This window comes from Prionailurus viverrinus, chromosome B2 (assembly GCF_022837055.1).
Source record: "Prionailurus viverrinus isolate Anna chromosome B2, UM_Priviv_1.0, whole genome shotgun sequence".
In the NCBI taxonomy this organism is placed as follows: Eukaryota; Metazoa; Chordata; class Mammalia; order Carnivora; family Felidae; genus Prionailurus; species Prionailurus viverrinus.
The window spans coordinates 97,725,118-97,745,196 of record NC_062565.1 but is presented as its reverse complement, the minus strand read 5'-3'; the positions used below and the strand labels follow the sequence as shown (position 1 = coordinate 97,745,196).

Below are 20,079 nucleotides of genomic sequence, written 5' to 3'. Positions count from 1 at the left end.
TATATGTACATGTGCAAAGTTGCTCATTGTCACTTTGTAACACCAAAAAAACCCCAAAAACAACAACAACAAAAAAACCCAAAAAACAAAAAAAAAAAACCAAAAAGGGAAACAAATGTCCATTACCAGGAAAATGAATGAGTAAAATTTTAAGTAAAATGTGGTAATCTATAGACTCAATACACAATCTACTGAATAGTGGTTAAAAGGGACTAAATAGATGTAAACAGATCAACATGAATTGATGTCAAAAATATAATGTTGAAAGAAAAAAGCAAGATGCATAATAATACACACTTACATAATCATTTTTACAAATTGGAAACATGAAACATTGCACATTTTTATGTTTATGTATATAAAATGTTCATTTACAGATATTCATAGAAAAGTATAATAGCCAGAAAGACACAATTTGGTAGCCAACCCCTAAGATAGTCCCCAATGAATACTTCCTCCTAGTCTTCGTGCCCTTGTATAATCTCCCCACCTTGGGTGTGACTGGGGCTTAGCGATTTGCTTGTAATGAACAGAAGTTATGGTGTCACTTTCAAGAGTGGGTATAAAAAAATTCTGACTTTTCTCTTGTTGGCTCTGGCTCTTCTAGCTCTGATGAAACAAATTACATGTCGTGAGCTGCTCTGTGGAGAGGTCCATGTGCCAAGGAACTGAGGGCAGCCTTTAGTTAAGAGCCATAAAGGAATTGAAGCCCTCAGTCTGACAATCCTCCAGGAGCTGAATCCTGCCCACAACCTCTGAGTGAACTTGGAAGTGTTCTACCCCAATTGAACCTAGAGATGACTGCAGCCCCGGGGCAACATCTCAACTGCAACATTGTGAGAGATCCTGACCAGAGAGTCCAGCTAAAGCACATGGATTCCTGATCCACAGAAACTGTAAGAAAATAAATGTTTTAAGTAATTTGTTATGCAGCAATAGATACTAATACATCACATTATGTGGGTTATAGTCTGGATTGGGGAGGGAGTAGGAGGAAATGGGATTAGAGGAAAGATGAAGGGGAATTTAAAAAATACTTTTATAGAAATGACTTTCAAAAAATGTGACAGAATGCTAATAACTGTTAAAATCTGGGTTGTGGGGGGCGCCTGGGTGGCGCAGTCGGTTAAGCGTCCGACTTCAGCCAGGTCACGATCTCGTGGTCCGGGAGTTCCAACCCCGCGTCAGGCTCTGGGCTGATGGCTCAGAGCCTGGAGCCTCTTTCTGATTCTGTGTCTCCCTCTCTCTTTGCCCCTCCCCCGTTCATGCTCTGTCTCTCTCTGTCCCAAAAATAAATAAAAACGTTGAAAAAAAAAAATCTGGGTTGTGGAAACATGGGTGTTTGGTACCTTATCATATGTGCTTTTTTTGTACTTAATTTTTCAAAAAAAAAAAAAAAAGAAAGAAAGAAAGAATAAATTCCTAATCTCAGACTATGAGAAAAACCTAGGGCTGAGATCTTATCTTCTAGACCTCTAGACATGAGAAATAAACCTTTTGTTTTCAGTTCCACATAGTTGTTGGAGGCTTTCTTGGTATACCATTTAAGTTATTATTTCATTAATTCTCTATAGAGCTAGTTGCAGGGGATAATGGAAGAGTGTGCTCATTTAAATTCTAAATTCAGGGGCGCCTGGGTGGCGCAGTCGGTTAAGCCTCCAACTTCAGCCAGGTCACGATCTCGCGGTCCGGGAGTTCCAGCCCCGAGTCAGGCTCTGGGCTGATGGCTCAGAGCCTGGAGCCTGTTTCCGATTCTGTGTCTCCCTCTCTCTCTGCCCCTCCCCCATTCATGCTCTGTCTCTCTCTGTCCCAAAAATAAATAAACGTTGAAAAAAAAAATAAATTCAAAATCACATTTTAGGAATTATGACTTCTATAGACAGGAAAAATTAAAAAATGGAAGGGGAGGGGCACCTGGGTGGCCCAGTTGGTTAAGTGTCAGAGACTTTAGCTCAGGTCAGGATCTCACAGTTTGTGAGTTCAAGCCCCACCTCAGGATCTCTGCTGTCAGTGTGGAGTCTGCCTTGGATCCTCTGTCCTCTTCTCTCTCTGTCCCTCCCCTGCTCACTCTCTCTCTCAAAAATAAAATAAAAACATTAAAAAAATTTTTTTTAATTGGGGCACCTGTGTGGCACAGTAGGTTGGAAAGGGCAGGCCTACGCCAGCCGACTCCATCTTGTTCTGTGTCCTTCACCTAGACCACGCCTCCTCCCCTTGAGTAACCTCCCTCTCACCCATTCAAACTTCCTGATCAAAACACGCCAGCGACCTGCGTAAGAGGACTCTGACCCTTCCCCAGCCAATCGGCCGAGGCCACGCCCCTTCCCCAGCCAATCGGCTGCCCCTAGACCCCTATAAAACCTTTGTGTTTTTGAAACTCGCCCTCCCCCCCCCCCCCCCCCCCCCCCCCCCCCCCCCCCCCCCCCCCCCCCCCCGGTATCTCACCGCTGCGTCGGTGCAGGTAGGGGATTGAGCTCGAGCTAGCTCGAATAAAGGCTCTTTTGCTTTTGCATTGGACTTGGCTCCCTGGTGGTCTTTGGTGATCACGAATTCTGGGCATAACAGGTTAAGCATCTGTCTTTGGCTCAGAGCATGATCTCACAGTTCATGGGTTCAAGTCCCGCATCAAGCTCTGTGCTGACAGCTCAGAGCCTGGAACCTGCTTTGGATTCTGTGTCTTCTTCCCTCTCTGCCCCTCCCCTGCTCGTGCTCTCTGTCTCTCAAAAATAAATACAAAAGGTTAGAAAAAAATTTTTTTTAATGGAAGGGGAATTGATTTGTTTTTGAAAATTATGTCACTCTAAGTTGAAAATATAAATTACCCAAGAACATGCCAAAGAGGAGTAATGAAACAAGTGTAACAATTATCCCATAATTCAGACAAAAATCTTGAAAGTAGCACTGGGCTACTTACATTTTTGGTCCTTTCTTCTTTTGACTTTAAGATAAATCAACTTTAAAAATGTTTATTTCATGAGGATGTATTTGAAAACTGGCATATGATAAAGTAGCAACTTAAATTATTGGATATATCATTTTTATTACATTTGCTACCTACTCACTACTCCTCATGCATTCTGGTGATCTACTATAATCATATATATTTAAATCATCTGGGTCTATCAAAAAATGTTATTTCTGATAACTTAATAATTATGCAGCTTCAAATGTTAGGTTTTAATTTTGAGGCTCGTTTTCACATTTTATTCCTTTTCTTTAGATTAGCTAGCCATTTTATGAGGGCCATCTTGACTTTCTCTTATTGAAAACCCAGTATATCAGTGTTTCTTTCATTTCATAGTGTATGGTACAATTAAGATTTAATTAGAAGCACACTAGGAAGGGAATTGAAAGCTACTCTGAACCTGTAAATGAAATGTTACACTTTTAAATTGCTCACATGTTGCAACCTATCCTTTCTAAAAAGCTTCAGCCTGGAAACTTAGAGATGGAGCTCTTTGAAATAACATGATTGCTTGTTACATTGAACCTCTTCCTTGTCATGTGTTCACCAAAAACCTCATTTTATATAAAGAAGAAAGATTCACAGATGCTTCAAGGAAGAAAAGGGGATTTTCACTACATTTGCTTTACAAAGAACATCTTGTACAAGTATTTAAGGGTGAGAAAACCTTACACTCATTAATGCATGTCCTACCTACTCTTCCCTTTTCATAGCCTTACAAAGAAGCACATTTGAGAAGTGATTAGTCCATCATAAAATATGAATCAATTTTGAATAAATATGTAGCCTTATATTTATTTATGTATTTATTATTGAAGTATATTTGATATACGATGTTACATTCAGTTTCAGGTGTACAACATAATGATTCAAAAAGTCTATACCTTATGCACTAGAAGTACAGCTACTACTATCCGTTACCATACAGTGCTATTACAATACCACTGTCTATATTCCCTGTGCTGTATCTTTTATTCCTGTGATTTATTCATTCCATACTGGAAGCCTGTATCTACCACTCCCCTCCCCCCATTTTGCCCATTCCCCCTACTCTCTCCCTTCTCTCAGTCATCAGTTGTTCTCTGTATTTATGGGTCTGTTTCTGTGTAGCTTTATACTTAAACCAATGCTTTAAAAAAGTAGTAAGTCTTATTAGAATTTGTGTCTTCATTATTGCTTCTAATCTAACTTATTTTCAAACTTAGATATATCATTTCCAAGACTGAAGGAGAGGGTACATTTAACATATATTTATTTTTGAGAGACAGAGGGACAGAGTGCAAGCCAGGGAGGGACAGAGAGAGAGGGAGACACAGAATCTGAAGCAGGCTCCAGGCTTTGAGCTGTCAGCATGGAGCCTGATGCAGGACTTGAACCCACAAACTGTGAGATCATGACCTGAGCCGACATCAGATGCTTAACTGACTGAGCCACCCAGGTGCCCCAGTAGAGGGTACATTTAAAGATGGAAGTTGCAATTATGGACTTTTTTATTTGAATTGGGATTACAGTTGACCTGAACAATGTAGAAGTTGGGGCAATGACCCTTGTGCAGTGGAAAATCTATGTATAACTTTTGACTCCCCCAAAACTTAACTACTAATAGCCTCCTGTTGACTAGAGGCCTTACTGATAACATAAACAATCGATTAGCATATATTTTGTATGTTATGTGTATTATATTCTGTATTATTACCATAAAGCTAGAGAAAATGTTATTAAGACAAACATAAGAGGAAATATATTTATAGTATTGTACTGTATTTATCAAAAAAAATTCATGTATAATTAGACCTCCACAGTTTAAACCCATGTTGTTCAAGGGTCAACTGTAATCATTTTCTGAAAGGCAAAATGGAAAACAACTTAGTGCAGAGGTTTGAGCCTTGATGAGGTGAGAGAAGTGTTCAAGGCTGCTCAAAATGACCTACTGAGATATCTTGGCTATAGGAAGAGGAGTGGCTTTGCTCCAAAGTGGATTTCAGGTAAATGTGTGTACCACTGCTAAGGGCATGAAAGATCTCGGACAGTGTGGACTACAGGTAGAGAATAAATATTTTAGAAACCTTTCCCATCCATCTTAATTATTTTTTAAAAAAATTTTAATGTTTATTTATTTTTCAGAGACAGAGCATGAGCATGGGAGGGGCAGAGACAGGGAGACAGAATCTGAAGCAGGCTCTAGGCTCTGAGCTGTCACCACTGAGCCCAACACGGTGCTCAAACTCACGAACTGAGAGATCATGACCTGAGATGAAGTCGGACGCTTAACTGACTGAGCCACCCAGGCGCCCCCTATCCATCTTGTTCTTCCCATCTGGGTTGAGAAGGCCTAATCATGGAATGAAGCAGAAGAATAAACAAGTGCTTGTGATCATTATGGAGATGAGGACTTTCAGGAAATCCTAAACATCCAAGGTCTTGACATTCACAGGATGATCAAAATTCATGCTCTAAAGGCAGAACATTTCTGGTAACAACTTACCACCCACAAGTCTTCATCATTAAGGCATTATACTATCCTAATCAATACATCTTCTAATAATGGGCTAGATGATATTTTAATATATTTTAAGAGGAAAGTAGGAGGATTTTCCAGAGGTCATTATTTTAGACCTTATTATTTTAGAGAGATGCCTAGTTATCTCATGTTTATAGATGTCCAGGAAAGTTGACTTTGGTAATCTTGAACTTTAAATTTCTTTTTTCTATAGCCTTTAGAATATAAACAGAATAATAGTGGCCACATATAAATTTATTAAAGTCACATTTCTCCCAGGATGTAATTCATTTACCCAGAATCTATTTAATGAACTATTGTATGTATTATGTATGCATTTGTGTGTTTATGTATATGTGTGTATGTATGTGTGCATATATCTAGATAGATAGATAGACAGACAGACAGACAGACAAATAGATATATACAGAGCTTAGGATCAGCATGGAATAATAGGCTTACTTCCTGCCTTGGTATAATTACAGTATAAACAGAAAATTTTGATGTTTTTTAAGTAGCTTTGCATCAGGTAAATTTATGATTTCTTTTGGGCTTATGAAATATTGGAAATAGCTTATGGATCTTTCTTTTTTTTTTAAAGTAAGCCCCTTTTAATGTTAGATGGCACAGGGAACAAATTTATTGACACCACTAGCTGATCAGTACAGTGAAATATGAAAATGTCTTTATCTCATTTTGTGCCTATTTATTTTCTGGTTATTTATTTGTAATTTACATCCAAGTTAGTTAGCATATAGTGCAATAATAATTTCAGGAGTAGATTCCAGTGATTCATACCCAATGTATAACACCCAGTGCTCATCCCAACAAGTGTCTTCCTTAATGCCCCTTACCCATTTAGCCCATCTCCCCACCTATAGCCCCTCCAGCAACCCTCAGTTTATTCTCTGTATTTAAGAATCTCTTATGTTTTATGGCCCTCCTGTTTTTACATTATTTTTGCTTCCCTTCCCTTATGTTCATTTGTTTTGTATCTTAAATTCTACATATGAGTGAAGTCATATGATATTTGTCTTTCTCTGACTTATTTTGCTTAGTGTATAATAATACCCTCTAGTTCCATCCATGTTGTTGCAAATGGCAAGATTTTATTCTTTTTGATTGCCAAGTAATACTCCATTCTATATATATATACCAAATCTTCATTATCCATTCATCTGTCAATGGACATTTGGGTTCTTTCCATACTTTGGCTATTGTGGATAGTGCTGCTATAAACATTGGGGTGCATGTGCCCCTTCGAAACAGCATACCTGTATCCCTTAGATAAATACCTAGTAGTGCAATTGCTGGGTTGTAGGGTAGTTCTTTTTTTAACATTATGAGGAACCTCCATACTGTTTTCCAGAGTGGCTGCACTTTGCATTCCCACCAGCAATGCAGAGGAGATCCTCTTTCTCTGCATCCTTGCCAACATCTGTTGTTGCCTGAGTTAATTTTAGCCATTCTGACTGGAGGGAGGTGGTATTTCGTTGCGGTTTTAATTTGTATTTCCCTGATGATGAGTGATGTTGAGCATTTTTTCATGTGTCTGTTAGCCAACTGGATGTCTTCTTTGGAGAAGTGTCTATTCATGTCTTTTGCCCATTTCTTCACTGGATTATTTTTTCGGGTGTTGAGTTTGATAAGTTTTTTACAGATTTTGGACACTAACCCTTTATCTGATATGTGATTTGCAAATATCTTCTCCCATTCCATTGGTTGCCTTTTAGTTTTGCTTAATTCTTTCTTTATGTACTCTTAGAAGTCTAGGGATCTCAGGCTGTAACCCATTGGTTTATAGGATGAAAATAACTGAGTCACTACTTGTCCATTCTAGTCATTTCAGGCGTGATTATATTTGAGTTGAATTTCTACAAAGCTGATCTGGATACTTAACATATATCTGAATTTGAAGATGGCTCAAAATCCAGTAATAAATTTTCCACACTCAATTAAATCTCTTTGTGTAAGAATGGCCCAAATAATGAGCTGTATTTCAAGAAACCATACTTATGGTTTGAATTAAAGAAAGTCACCAAAAACCCAGTTACCTCAAAAGTTTTCCTTTTACCCAATCTACTTTTTACACCATCCATTTCCTCTTCCTCAACATGGACTCCAGCAAGCTGTGTTTTTTTTTTTAAGTTTATTTATTTATTGTTTGAGAGAGAGAGAGAGAAAGCACAAGTGGGGGAGGGGCAGACAGGTAGAGAGAGAATCCCAAGCAGGCTCCACACTATCAGTGCAGAGCCCATGGCAGGGCTTGATCCCATGAACTATAAGATCATGACCTGAGCTGAAATCAAGAATTGGATGCTCAACCAACTGAGCCACCCAGGTGCACCTAAGGTACTGTTTAATATCAATTTTCCATTAGGAGGAAAGTGAAGGGTCTTGCAAATGACCCCTATTAAGTTTGACATCGGCTCTCCTTTCTCTGCAAACTTCTCCCTTTCCCCTTATCTACATAGTCACAGGATAGTCTCCAAGCAGCCATGGTTATAAATTATGTCCCCTAACATTGTTAGATACAGTTTGGACTGCACAGAGATTCAGTCTTGGAAAATTTGGAACGGGGAGTAAGAGATCTGGTCTGTGTTTAGGTTGAAATCTTTAAATGCAGAAGATATAAAAAACATTTTTTGCAGTCATATTTTCTACCACGAAGATTAGGTAGTTAAGATACATAGAGTGGAACAAAGAGAGAATGTCTCATCCCTGAGACATGGCCTTGGTTTCATTCTTGTATTTTCCACTTGTTGCTTAAGTTAACTTGAGTTGGTTTCTGTTTCTTGAAACCAAAAGTGAGCCAAGAGATAGACTGTCTTGATAGAAGCCTACCTGTTAGTTCTACAGTCACATTATTGCCTCTATCACTTCAGCTAGTAGTTATTTTCAAATGCACATAGAATCCAGTCTCTGAAGATCTAGGAATACAATCGAGGTGCTCCAGAGGAGTCAAAATGAGATCTGACAAGTCCAAGATTTATATGTATATATATTTATATATAATATAGTATATTTATATATAATATTTATATGCATATATATTTCTTTGCTATAAAATCAAGTAATTACTTTTTTAACTCATTTCATCATCATATAATCTTTTTTTTTAAAGCTTATTTATTTTGAGAGAGAGAGCGTGCACAAGTGGGGGAGGGGTAGGGAGGAGAGACAGAATCCCAAGCAGGCTCCTTACCATCCGTGCAGAACCCAGTGTGGGGCTCAAACTCATGAACTGTGAGATCATGACCTCAGCCAAGATCCAGAGTCGGACGCTTAACTGACTGAGCGACCCAGGTGCCCCAATCTCTTTTCCTTTTTTTAAGTAATCTCTACACCCAACATGGGGTTCAAACTCACAACCCCCAGATTGAAAGTTGCATGTTCTACCAACTGAGCCAGCCAGGTGCCTCTCAAGTCATTATTTTATTTTATTTTATTTTATTTTATTTTATTTTATTTTTAAAAGTTTATTTATTTATTTTGAGACACAGAGAGAGAACAAGTAGGGAAGGGGCAGAGAGAGAGGGAATCTCAAGCAGGCTATGCACTGTCATTAGCGTGGAGCCCAATGTAGGGCTTGAACTCACAAACTGTGAGGTCATGTTCTGAGCAGAAATCAAGAGTCAGATGCTTAACCAGCTGAGCCACCCAGGTGCCACTCAAGTAATTAGTTTAAATAACTGTCATTGTCTTTAAAATGTTAAGAGACTAATAAAGGGGACTGGATAGGCAACCACCACCCCCATGGTACTCTTTTTGTGGGTAATTTCTTTCTCTAATTTTGGGGAGAAAAAAATGATCCTGCCTATAGTTTCATTACTCAAATTCAGAAACCACAGCTCTCCTTTCTTCATAAAAGGCTGAGGTGGACACAGCTGGTTAAACCTGGATAATTAAAGTATCAATCAGAACAGGAGAGATTAAATGACTTTACTTGAATGGAACAATTAGGCAGGACTAAAATTGGAAGAAAAATAAAATCCGTTACAAAAGAAACATAGCAAACAATTTGACACTGCCTTCTTTGTAAGTAAGTCACGTTCACTGTGTACATGACAACAGAGGCAGAAGGAAGCAAATGTTACAAACAAGGTAAGTCTATGAATGTCCATGTCTCAGGAAGTTCATGTTGTCCAGTTCACCTATGGCAACATTTGGAGCAAGTCTACTTGTTATCATCCTTCTATGCTTCTTGAAGAATACTTAAAACTTGATTTAAAGAAGGCATACTGTATAGAAATAGCATCTTATTCATTTCTTTAGCAATCTATATATCCCAACAAATTAAATGGATAACAAATAATAATAAAACATACTTTGAAACTATCAAAAGATACATAAAATCCATATATGGTTATTAATAAGCATTGAACAATAAGATTTTTTAAGTAGGGCAATCACCTTTCAATATATAATTAAAATATATCTGTTAGTCAGGGTTCTCCAGAGAAATAGAACCAATAGGATATATATAGAGAGAGGGAGAGAGAGAGAACTAGATATAGATAGAGAGAGTGGGGAGGAGAGATGGATTGTAAAGCATTGCCTAACATGATTATGGAGGCTGAAAAGACCCAAGATCTACAGTTGGCATGCTACAGACCTAGAAGAGCTGATGTGTAGTTACATTGTGAGTCGGAAGGCCTAAGAACCAGAACAGCCAATGGTTTCAGTTCCAGTCCACAAGCTTGCAGACTTAAGACCCAAGAAGAGCTGATGTTTCAGTTCAAGTCTTAAGGCAGAAAAAAAAAAAAATCAATGTCCCAGCTCAAAGCAATCAGGGAGGAGGAGTCCCCTCTGACCCAGCCTTTTTGTTCTACTTAAGTCTTCAATTGATTTAGTAAAGCTTACCCAAATTAGGGAGGGCAATCTGCTTTATTCAGTGTACTCATTCAAATGTTAGCTTATCCAGAAACACCCTCACAGACAAACCCAAATAATGTTTGCCTAAATGTTGGGCACTCCATGGCCCAGTCAAGTTGATATATACAATTAACCATCAGAAAGAAGTCCACCCCTTGTCAACTTGGAACCCATATGCATCTCCTTAAACCAAATTTAATCTCTAAATAACGACAATAACAAGGTCATAATTCTACTTAACATGATATAATATCTTGCATAAACCAAAAACATACTAACCCTTTCCCTTGAAAGGGAGGTAATATTGTTGAATGATGTTCAGTCTTCTTGATATCCCATAATTCAAATTCTATAATGTAAAATTAACAATACTTAAATATTATGACATAAAGTCAATATATCTTACATTATATGATAAGGAAATACAACAGGGAAGAAAACAAAGGTATTTGTGAAATACACGCACACACATGCATAACAAAGTAAGGATAAATACTCATGACAATTATAGTCCTCACTTCTATAACTAGTCACATGGTCATTGCTTGTATTTATAACTACCTTCTTCCACTACCCATTCTGTTTTCCCTTTGTCTTCAGCCAGCATCTCAGGTGGTCATGCATGATTTTTTAGCGTTAGGGTGACCCAAATCTTCATTCCTGAAGGATGTGAGCCATTAGTTGTTCTGTCTGGGTTGGGTTGTTGTAGTTTTCCATTGGCCTTAATCACAGGGCGTGGTAATACAAAGGGATCCCCTGTATTTCAGACATACTCTTCTTTCCTTCTATGGTGGATGAGTAGTCCAATTTCCCCTTGGTAGTCAGGATCAATCACCCCAGCCAGCACAGTAACTCCTTTCTTTGCCTGTTGATTCAGACACATGGGGAACCCAAAGTGGCCAGTCGGCAGTCTTAACTTCCAGTTCAGTGGAATCATTGTTGTATCGTCTGGTAGAAACATTCCTCCCCTTGGAACAAAGACCTCTAGACCAGTGGAACATAAATAAGGTCATGGGGACAGGAAGCAAAATTGTGCTAGTGAATTATTAGGGTTAATAGTGAGATTTACCATTCCCATTGTTACCCCTTGCTTCCTGGACTCATGAATTCTGGCTATAGGAGAAAAAAAGCACCATATGTTATATATCTAATTAACCATGAGTCTTCCTGTTATTGGGAAATGGATTCAATGATCAGAATTTGGCCACTCACAATATACAAATACTGGAGTACACATATTCATGAATATTTCTTTTTTTAAAGTTTTTATTTATTTAGAGAGAGAGGGAGAGAGGGCGAGTGGGGAGGGACAGAGAGAAAGAGAGAGGGAGAGAGAGAATCCCAAGTAGGCTGTGCACTGTCAGCACAGAGCCCAACATAGGGCTTGATCTCATGAGCTGTGAAATCATGACCTGAGCCAAAAACAAGGGTTGGACGCTTAACCGACTAAGCTACCCAGGCACCCCTCTATTCATTTCTTTATTGAGGAGATATTTATTTAAAAATATATTGATACAAAGTTAAAGTTCTAATAAAATTCATCTAAGAGAAATATACATTTATAACCAGATAATCTGTCAGGTAAATGTGATTAAACTTCATTGTTTTAAAAATACCCCAATGCAGAGGCTATAAAGTACTCTATTTTGGGGTTGGAGATTTGGAAATGAGATTGGTCACCAGAGTGAATACATGAGACTCTTTGCAAAGTGTAATGAGTGAATATGATTTACATGTTCCATGTGTTCAGGTCATTCCAGTCAGGCATGCAAAGTTTATGGGCATTAGGAGTTAACTTACTGTGGGGTTTTTTTTTTTTTTGCATATTAGAGAATTTGGAAAATAGAAGTATAAGTTTCTACTGATGTATCAATGGAAAAACCATTTAAAGCAGATGTACATTTGAATTACAATGTAAATTCAATGTAACAAGTGTACTGAGTACTTTACTAAGGCAAGTACTTGAGTATACAAATATAAACAGGACACAGTTCATATTCTCCATGAGGTTATCAGCTAATGGGTGAAGGTGGGGGGCATAAGACACACTCTAATTACTTTACTAAAGAGTGAAGTAAAACAGAGGAAACTGCCATTTAAGATAGCAAGTTGAATACATGGTTAGATCTGCTCCTTCCTGAAATCCCACCAAAATGACAGTAAAAAGATTTTTGACACACAAAGACATAGAGAGCAGGAGGAGAGAAAATAAAATAAGACTACTGGAAGCTGGAAAGCAACTGGACTAATGACAACTGATTTAGCAGAACCGGAATAGTTGAATCCTAAGCCTATGGTGGAAAAAAAGCAAGTGAATTACATTATAGAATTCTCAAGAAACATGGGAAATACAGGACCTGAGGTATCTTTGAAAATGTAGGTAAACTGAAGCTAAAAGTCTGAAAGTCTGTTTACAATAACCTCCCTACAACTCTGTCCCACCCAGCAGAATACTTAAGTAAGTTGCTGACCTAATATCCGATTACTCTTGAATGCTTTTCTATATATATATTCTACGAATAAAAATGTTTTCTTACATGGACACAATATAATTATCAAAATCAGGAACATTATATATTACTACCATCTAATTATCGGACTCTACTCAAATTTCACTAGTTTTCCAATAATGTCCTTTATGTCAGGTGCAGTCCCTCAATCTTTCCCTGACTCTTATAGCCATACACTTCTGAAGATTACAAGCTAGCTATTTTATAGAGTGAACCTTAATTTGATTTGTCTGATGCTTTCTCATATTAGCATCATGTCATGTATCTTCGGCAGGAATATAATAGAAGTGATGTTGTGATCTTCTAACTACATTCCATCAGGTGGCATACAATTTCTATTTATCCAATTGGATGCTATTCATGTTGACCATTTGATTAATGTGGGATCTGACAGACTTCTCCACTATAAATTTATCATTTTTTTTCCATTTGTAATTAATAAGTATTTTGGGGGGAGGAACTTTTAAAATATGTAAATATCTTATTCCTCATTAAATATTCAATTTATTCATTCATTTAAATACATTAATATAGGCGGGGCACCTGGATGGCTCAGTCGATTGAGCATCCAACTCTCAGTTTTGGCTCAGGTCATGATCTCATAGTTCGTGGGTTCAAGCCCCAAGTTGGGCTCTGCACTCACAGTGCAGAGCCTGTTTGGGATTCTCTCTCTCCCCCTCTCTCTCTGCCCCTCCCTGTCTCTCTCTCTCTCTCTCTCTCTCTCTCTCTCTCTCAAAAATAAATAAAACCTAAAAAAATGTATCAATATAGGCTTGCGGTTTCCTGTTTTATTCAATGGATTATTACATGTTGACCAATATTATTTTGATGCTCAAAATGTTCCAGGTTTGGCCAGGGGGAGCCTATTCAAGCTGTATGTTGTTTTCATGTCCCCATCAATTCTTTTTTTTTTTTAATTTTTTTAACGTTTATTTATTATTGAGAGACAGAGAGACAGAGCAGGGGAGGGGCAGAGAGAGGAGGAGACACAGAATCTGAAGCAGGCTGCAGGCTCTGAGCTGTCAGCACAGAACCCGACGCAGGGCTTGAACTCACAGTGACATCACGACCTGAGCCAAAGTCGGAAGCTCAACTTACTGAGCCACCCAGGCGCGCCCCCCCCCCCCATCAATTCTTTGATCACTTTCTTACTTTCTGGCACAACAACATGATCCAGGCTAAACTTGTGTTTTTCCGCTGCCCCAGTGGTGGAATCAGTTATTTATTTCTCCAAGGATTCTTAGTTTCCTTTAGGGGAGAATAATATTTAGAAGCTACCACCCAATAATGGGCCCAATATGTGCTCATTATTATTAATGGGGTGCCTCTGCTACCAGGCCTTCTCAGTGGACAAAGCCAGGGAAAATGCACACACACACACACACACACACACACACACACACACCCATATACAACTATATTTATTTCTATATCTATATGTATGTCCAGTCACTGATATTGCTAATTCTAATCCAACACTACAGAGTTCATTCTACTGGTCTCTCTTTTCATATTTGTAACTCCCTTCTCTGAGAGTGAGAAACTGGACCTTCATTATCCTTAATATATTTACTTATTTGATCAATCCTTCTGAACATAAGCAGACTCCCACTCACTGCTGCCCCCTCCCCTGCATGGAAACTCTTCTTACCCTACTCATTTTAAAAAAAAATTTTTTTTAAGTTTATTTATTTTTGGGACAGAGAGAGACAGAGCATGAACGGGGGAGGGGCAGAGAGAGAGGGAGACACAGAATTGGAAGCAGGCTCCAGGCTCTGAGCTATTAGCACAGAGCCCAACGCGGGGCTCGAACTCACGGACCGCGAGATCGTGACCTGAGCTGAAGTCAGACGCTTAACCGACTGCGCCACCCAGGTCGTGACCTGAGCTGAAGTCGGATGCTTAACCGACTGAGCCACCCAGGCGCCCCTCTTCTTACTCTACTCATGATCCAATACCTGTATCAGGCTGATGCTTTCTCCTTATCCTCTAATGCCCTCTTCCTCTTCTTTTTTTTTTTTGAGATTAAAAAAAAAAAATCTCTCCACCCATCATGGGACTCAAACTGACAACCCCAAGATCAAGAGTCCCACACTCTACCCACTGAGCCAGCCGGGAACCCCTGTCCTCCTCTTCTTACCTGTTCTCTGACACCCTTTGTTCCAGGAAGGGAAGGGGAAAACGTGATTTCTTTCACATTCTCTTTTAGCCTTTTTTTTTTTTAACTATTACAAACAATACTGCAGTTAGTCATGGTGTCTATACAAGGTTAGTATATGTTTAAAATAAATTCCTAGAAGTGGACTTGTTGGGTCAGAGAGTATGTGCCTTTGTCATGCTGTTGATTGTGCTACATTACTTTTCAGAGTTTAAACATTTTACTCATGATGATGCCTGAAAGAACTCTTAGATACATAGAAACAGAAATACACAGAAAGACCTAAACGTGACAGGGTAACATTTGAGAAAATTAAGACATTTTTTCTCTTCTTATTTCTCTGGAAATACATTTATCGTTACGTAAGTCAAATTTCCTACTAATTCAGTTTCTCGCTAAAGAAAATGGAGCAAAATTTAGCCATCACGAGCAAATTTAGAAATACAAAACAATAACCGAACAGACTGGCTAAAAACTTTAAGAATGCTCAGAAACATAAATTAGCACCATAAGCTGAATGGGAGCTAGTACAGTAGCCCTGCAATTTTGCAAGGCAGAAATGAAAGCAGGACGATACAAAACACCAGGAAATACTTTTTCTACCACACGTGTTCGTCAGATACTTGTCAGAAAACCGTTTTCCAGGTCATTAGCTTATATCCTGCAGCCCAGCAGTGGTATCGGCGCGCTCCTTGGAGTGGCCTCTCCCATGGCCTCGGGCATGTCAGAAATCGGGAGCTTGCAGTTACGCGGTTTGCCCAGGACTTCCCAGGTTTTTGCCCTGGCTGCAGGTTTGTGCTGCACCTCGCGAACCCCTCCAAGTACCAAGCAAACCCGGACATTAGCCACCTTAGGACCAGGCTTGCACTGGGAGAGAACTTGGGACCTGCGCTCTCCAACACGGCACCGCTAGCCGCATGGGACTATTTACATTTAAATTAAGTTCAATGAAAAATTAATTTCCTCGGTCGCCGTAGCTAAGTCACAATCTCTCAGCAGCCACAAGTGGCTAGTGGCTACCGTATTAGAAAATGCAGATATAGAATTTTTCCATTATCGCAGAAAGGCTATTGGACAACGCTGATGTTGACACTTTGAAGTTAAAAGGAAAAAAAAGCTCGGAAGCCACTGGGCTCCCCTACCCGAAATAATTAACAGACGTTATTACTCCTTCCAAATAGGATGAGGGAGGAAATTATGCTAAGAAACCACCAAGCAAAAACCTGCAAAGGCACCTGCCGGAAGGCTTTCTCGGGGAACTCACGTAATTCTCACGGCGGAGGCCGTCCCTCTTTCTGCTGTGTGAAGTAACTCCTCAGACTTCTAGAACGCAGGGAATCCCAAAGCGGTGGGCGACAGAGGGCCAAGACCCCCGAGATTCAGTTGTTCAAAGCGCTGGACGCCTGTATTCACAGGGTGGGGAGCCTCTGCTCTGCGGTCCACAGCCTGACGCCACCCTCGGTCTCGCATCCCCTCCGTCAGGTGCTTGTAGCCGACCAGGAGCGCGAACCTGCCTTTGCGCGCGCGCTTCTGCACGAGCGCGCGCGCGGCTCTCGGCAGCCAATGGGGCGGGGCGCCGCGCGCCGGGGCGGGGCCATGACGCGCGCGCCTTGTGACCCAGTTCGCGGCCTGCGCCCAAGGAAGCCGGAAGCGACGGCCGTCAGCTGCGCCGGCTCGTGGGGGAGAGGCGGGTAGAGTGCTTTGGGGTTTGCGGACCCCGCGATGGAGCTAGACGCGCCAGTCGCGTGGCGGAGGTCGTTGCTTTTGCGGCGGCTGCTGCTGGTGCCGCTTCTGTGGTTGGGGCTGGGTCTGGGAGCGCTCGCTGTGGTCAGCAGCCCCCACAGGGTCCTCCACGACCTCCTGTCGGAGCAGCAGTTGCTGGAGGTGGAGGACTTGTCCCTGACCCTGCTGCAGGGCGGAAGGCTGGGGCCACTGTCGTTACCCCCGGACCTGCCGGATCTGGATCCCGAGTGTCGGGAGCTGTTACTGGACTTCGCCAACAGCAGCGCAGAGCTGACCGGGTGCTTAGTGCGCAGCGCCCGGCCGGTGCGCCTCTGTCAGACCTGCTATCCCCTCTTCCAACAGGTCGCGAACAAGATGGACAACATCAGTCGAGCCGTGGGGGTGGGTAGCGGAGCACCCCCTGGACCTCCGGCGTGGAGGGTTGGGAAAGGAGGATGTAATGATGGTAACTCGGGGGGGGGGGGGCTCAGTTTTCCTGTTTGTAAGAAAAAAGGGTTGGACTGGGATTGTGGAATTTGGGGCATCAGAAAAGTGGGTGGCATTATAGGGCTTGGAGTTTCGATTTTTGCCTCCGTAGCTGCTGTTGGGCAGCTTGGTACATATTTGCAGATAGGTATGGTTTTTCTTGGGTCTCCTACACCCTTAACCCTACTTTTCCTTTCCCTTCCCTCTACCCTCTTCGCCCCACTCCAATACAGCTTCTTCCCATCTCTACTTGGTGTTCCCAGAAAGGACCCTTTCCTGAAACTCCAAGTAGAGTGGAGAAACTCTAGTATGGCAGTGGTTAGGAAGATTGAGCTTGGTAGCCAGAAAATATCAGATGCACTACTTTATAGCAGCTTGGTCTTGGATTAATTATTTATAGTCTTAGTATGGACTTATGTAGTATAGACTTAGTATAGACTTAGTATAGACCCCTCGGTAAGATGGAAAAAACAGCCGCCTGTTGTGACTGTTACAAGAATTACAAGAGCTGACATATGAAATTTCATCTTTTAGCCGTATACTCTGAGCAAATTACTTACATTCTCTGTCTGTATTCTTATCTGTAAGATGAAAGGAGCTCTTAGAAAACTAGCACATAGTAATAGTTCTCAGTAAATGGGAGTTAAAATTTTAGGAAATGATATATCTACCCTCCATTCTTGATACCCTTAGTGCTTTTCTGGTCATGTGGTAGGTCCTGTGAAGGGTTTAATAGAAAAGAGGAAGGAAGGAAGAAAGAAAGAGAAAGAATACGTGTTCCTAACTAATAAGAAATTTTATAGGGTCTAGAGTAGGAAAGGATAAGAGTGTCAGGGCTGGTAGGAGTCATGAGGTGTGGGCCGGATATGCCTTGTAAAGGAAAAACATGAGGAATGACATTAGGGTTGTGGAGGGGGAAAGTTCCTCTTGTATCGAGGGGACAAGTAGTCTCACGAAAATGTGATTGGAATTATTTCATCAATCATAGTTGATTTGACAAAAACTTATATAGAATTGCATCCTGCTTTAAGTCAGCCTGATATTCCTTAAGGTAAATCTTTTTTTTTAAACATATATAGGAAATTTATTTGCATTAAATAAATATGAGGTCAATCTTCCTGTAAAGAGCTAGTTTTAAAGGTAGTTGTCAAGTTTGGAAAAAAACAATTAAAACCAATGAATCACCAAAGTAGTAATTAGTAAAATTTATTGTGCACACACCAAAAAAGGCAGTATGAACTGGGAGCACTCAAACCAAAACATGGAATGAGGCTCAGAGATACACTATTATAAAGCAGTTTACATAGTATAGAATGGTGACTGTTAATTCTTCACAGCGTTGGTTACAATATAGGAATTTTCTTTTTATTTTTCATAGGAATTTTCTGAAAGAGAATTGGTTAGTGGTTACCTCATATCAATTTGGGAGGACAGTTTAAGTCTGGCTTATGATTTTCAAAAGGATAAGCAAGAAGTAGCCCAGGTCAAGATAGCTTCACTTGTCTTGCAAAGTAAGCTAAATTAAGTTTTTGTTTGTGTGACTAAACTGGCTTTGCCTGATCAGGGAATATTCAAGTCTGGTCTCCATTTGTGTTTAATTTTAACATAGCTTAAACTTAGGCTTCAGTATTTTTCAGGCATACTTCTGTTAGGTGTAACAAGGTGGATATCTATCCATCTATCTATATTCCTATGATTTTAAAATATAGCACCCAAGACTCGTCCCTGTCACGATAGCAAAGTATGACATGACATCATATCTGTTTTGAGCAATTAAGTGAGTTGTTTTGTGGCCAACAAGACTGAATCATGATGCAAAGCTTGGATCTTTTGAGGGAGCAAATGCTTTCCTCATTTGTGTAGATACAGTGGAATTAAGAAAAAGTTAAAAAATTACCCCAAACTCTCAAACTCTAGTGGTACCCATCACCCATTCTGTGTATGAATTTCCATATGAATTCCTCACTGCCCAAGAGAGACTTCCTTGGGTAGGGGATGGCAGAAACTTCCTTCCTTTCATTCGTGCCTCTCAGATTCTTTTTTTTTTTTTTTTTTTTTTTTTTTTTACTAGGTGCCTCTCAGATTCTACCAGTGGATCTGGGCACCGGACTCACCTCATCCTTGTGTGAAAGGAAGAGAGTAAAGAGATTTAAAAAGGCAGAAAAACCCTTTACCCAACCTGGAATTCCTAACATCCTAGACCTTGACCTCTTTCCCTTTCCTCAGTAGAGCTAGATGTGCTTTGCTAGCTCAGAAGCATGATTTTTACAGTTCTGAGTTACTTCATGGATTTTAATGTTTATTTATTTTTGAGAGAGAGAGAGCACGCATGAGCGGTGGAGGGGCAGAGAGAGAGAGACAGACAGACAGACAGAACAGAAGCAGGCTCCAGGCTCCAGCTGTCAGCACAGAACCTGACGCAGGGCTTGAACTCACAAACTGTGAGATCATGACCTGAGCTGAGGTCAGACGCTTAACCGACTGAGCCACCCAGGCACCCCACTTCATGGATTTTATAGGCTTCCTTGGATTGGTTCTGGAATTGAATCATCATGTGTAATAATGAACTTCTGGAAAAAAAGTGTTCTGAGTTTCTTATGAGTGAACTGGAAGGAATCAGTTGTCCTTTCTGTGTGTGGGGGGGCGGGCACGGAGGGGGTCTTTCTCAAGAGTAATGTATTTTCTTTGACTCACATAAACTCAGTCTTTCATTTAAATGAGTTTAATTCGGGACATGGTATTTTTAAATATTGGGCTGGTAAAACGATACAGGAGGAAAAGAAGGATAAGGCCCAAGCTCCAAACTATCAGTTGGAGAGATAAACCTCTTTTGTGAAAAAGAAAAAAGGAAAAAAAAAATCAT

The 20,079-nt window shown here is 40.2% G+C and overlaps 1 protein-coding gene and 1 long non-coding RNA gene across 2 annotated transcripts in view; one reads left to right on the top strand and one right to left on the bottom strand.

Annotated features, from left to right (window-relative positions):
• Window positions 1-9,393: 9,393 nt before the first annotated feature.
• LOC125166266 (uncharacterized) lies at window positions 9,394-16,495 on the bottom strand. The gene is made up of 2 exons (XR_007152420.1): window positions 16,273-16,495; window positions 9,394-11,324 (listed from the first exon to the last, which is right to left on the bottom strand). It is a non-coding gene; the product is annotated as an uncharacterized LOC125166266 (long non-coding RNA).
• Window positions 16,496-16,643: 148 nt separating this feature from the next.
• OSTM1 (osteoclastogenesis associated transmembrane protein 1) overlaps window positions 16,644-20,079 on the top strand; it is a 40,900-nt gene continuing 37,464 nt past the window's right edge. Inside the window, exon 1 of the mRNA XM_047859832.1 lies at window positions 16,644-17,132. Coding sequence (XP_047715788.1) covers window positions 16,731-17,132 — 402 coding nt within the window. The 5' untranslated portion in view covers window positions 16,644-16,730. The remainder of the gene's footprint in view (window positions 17,133-20,079) is intronic.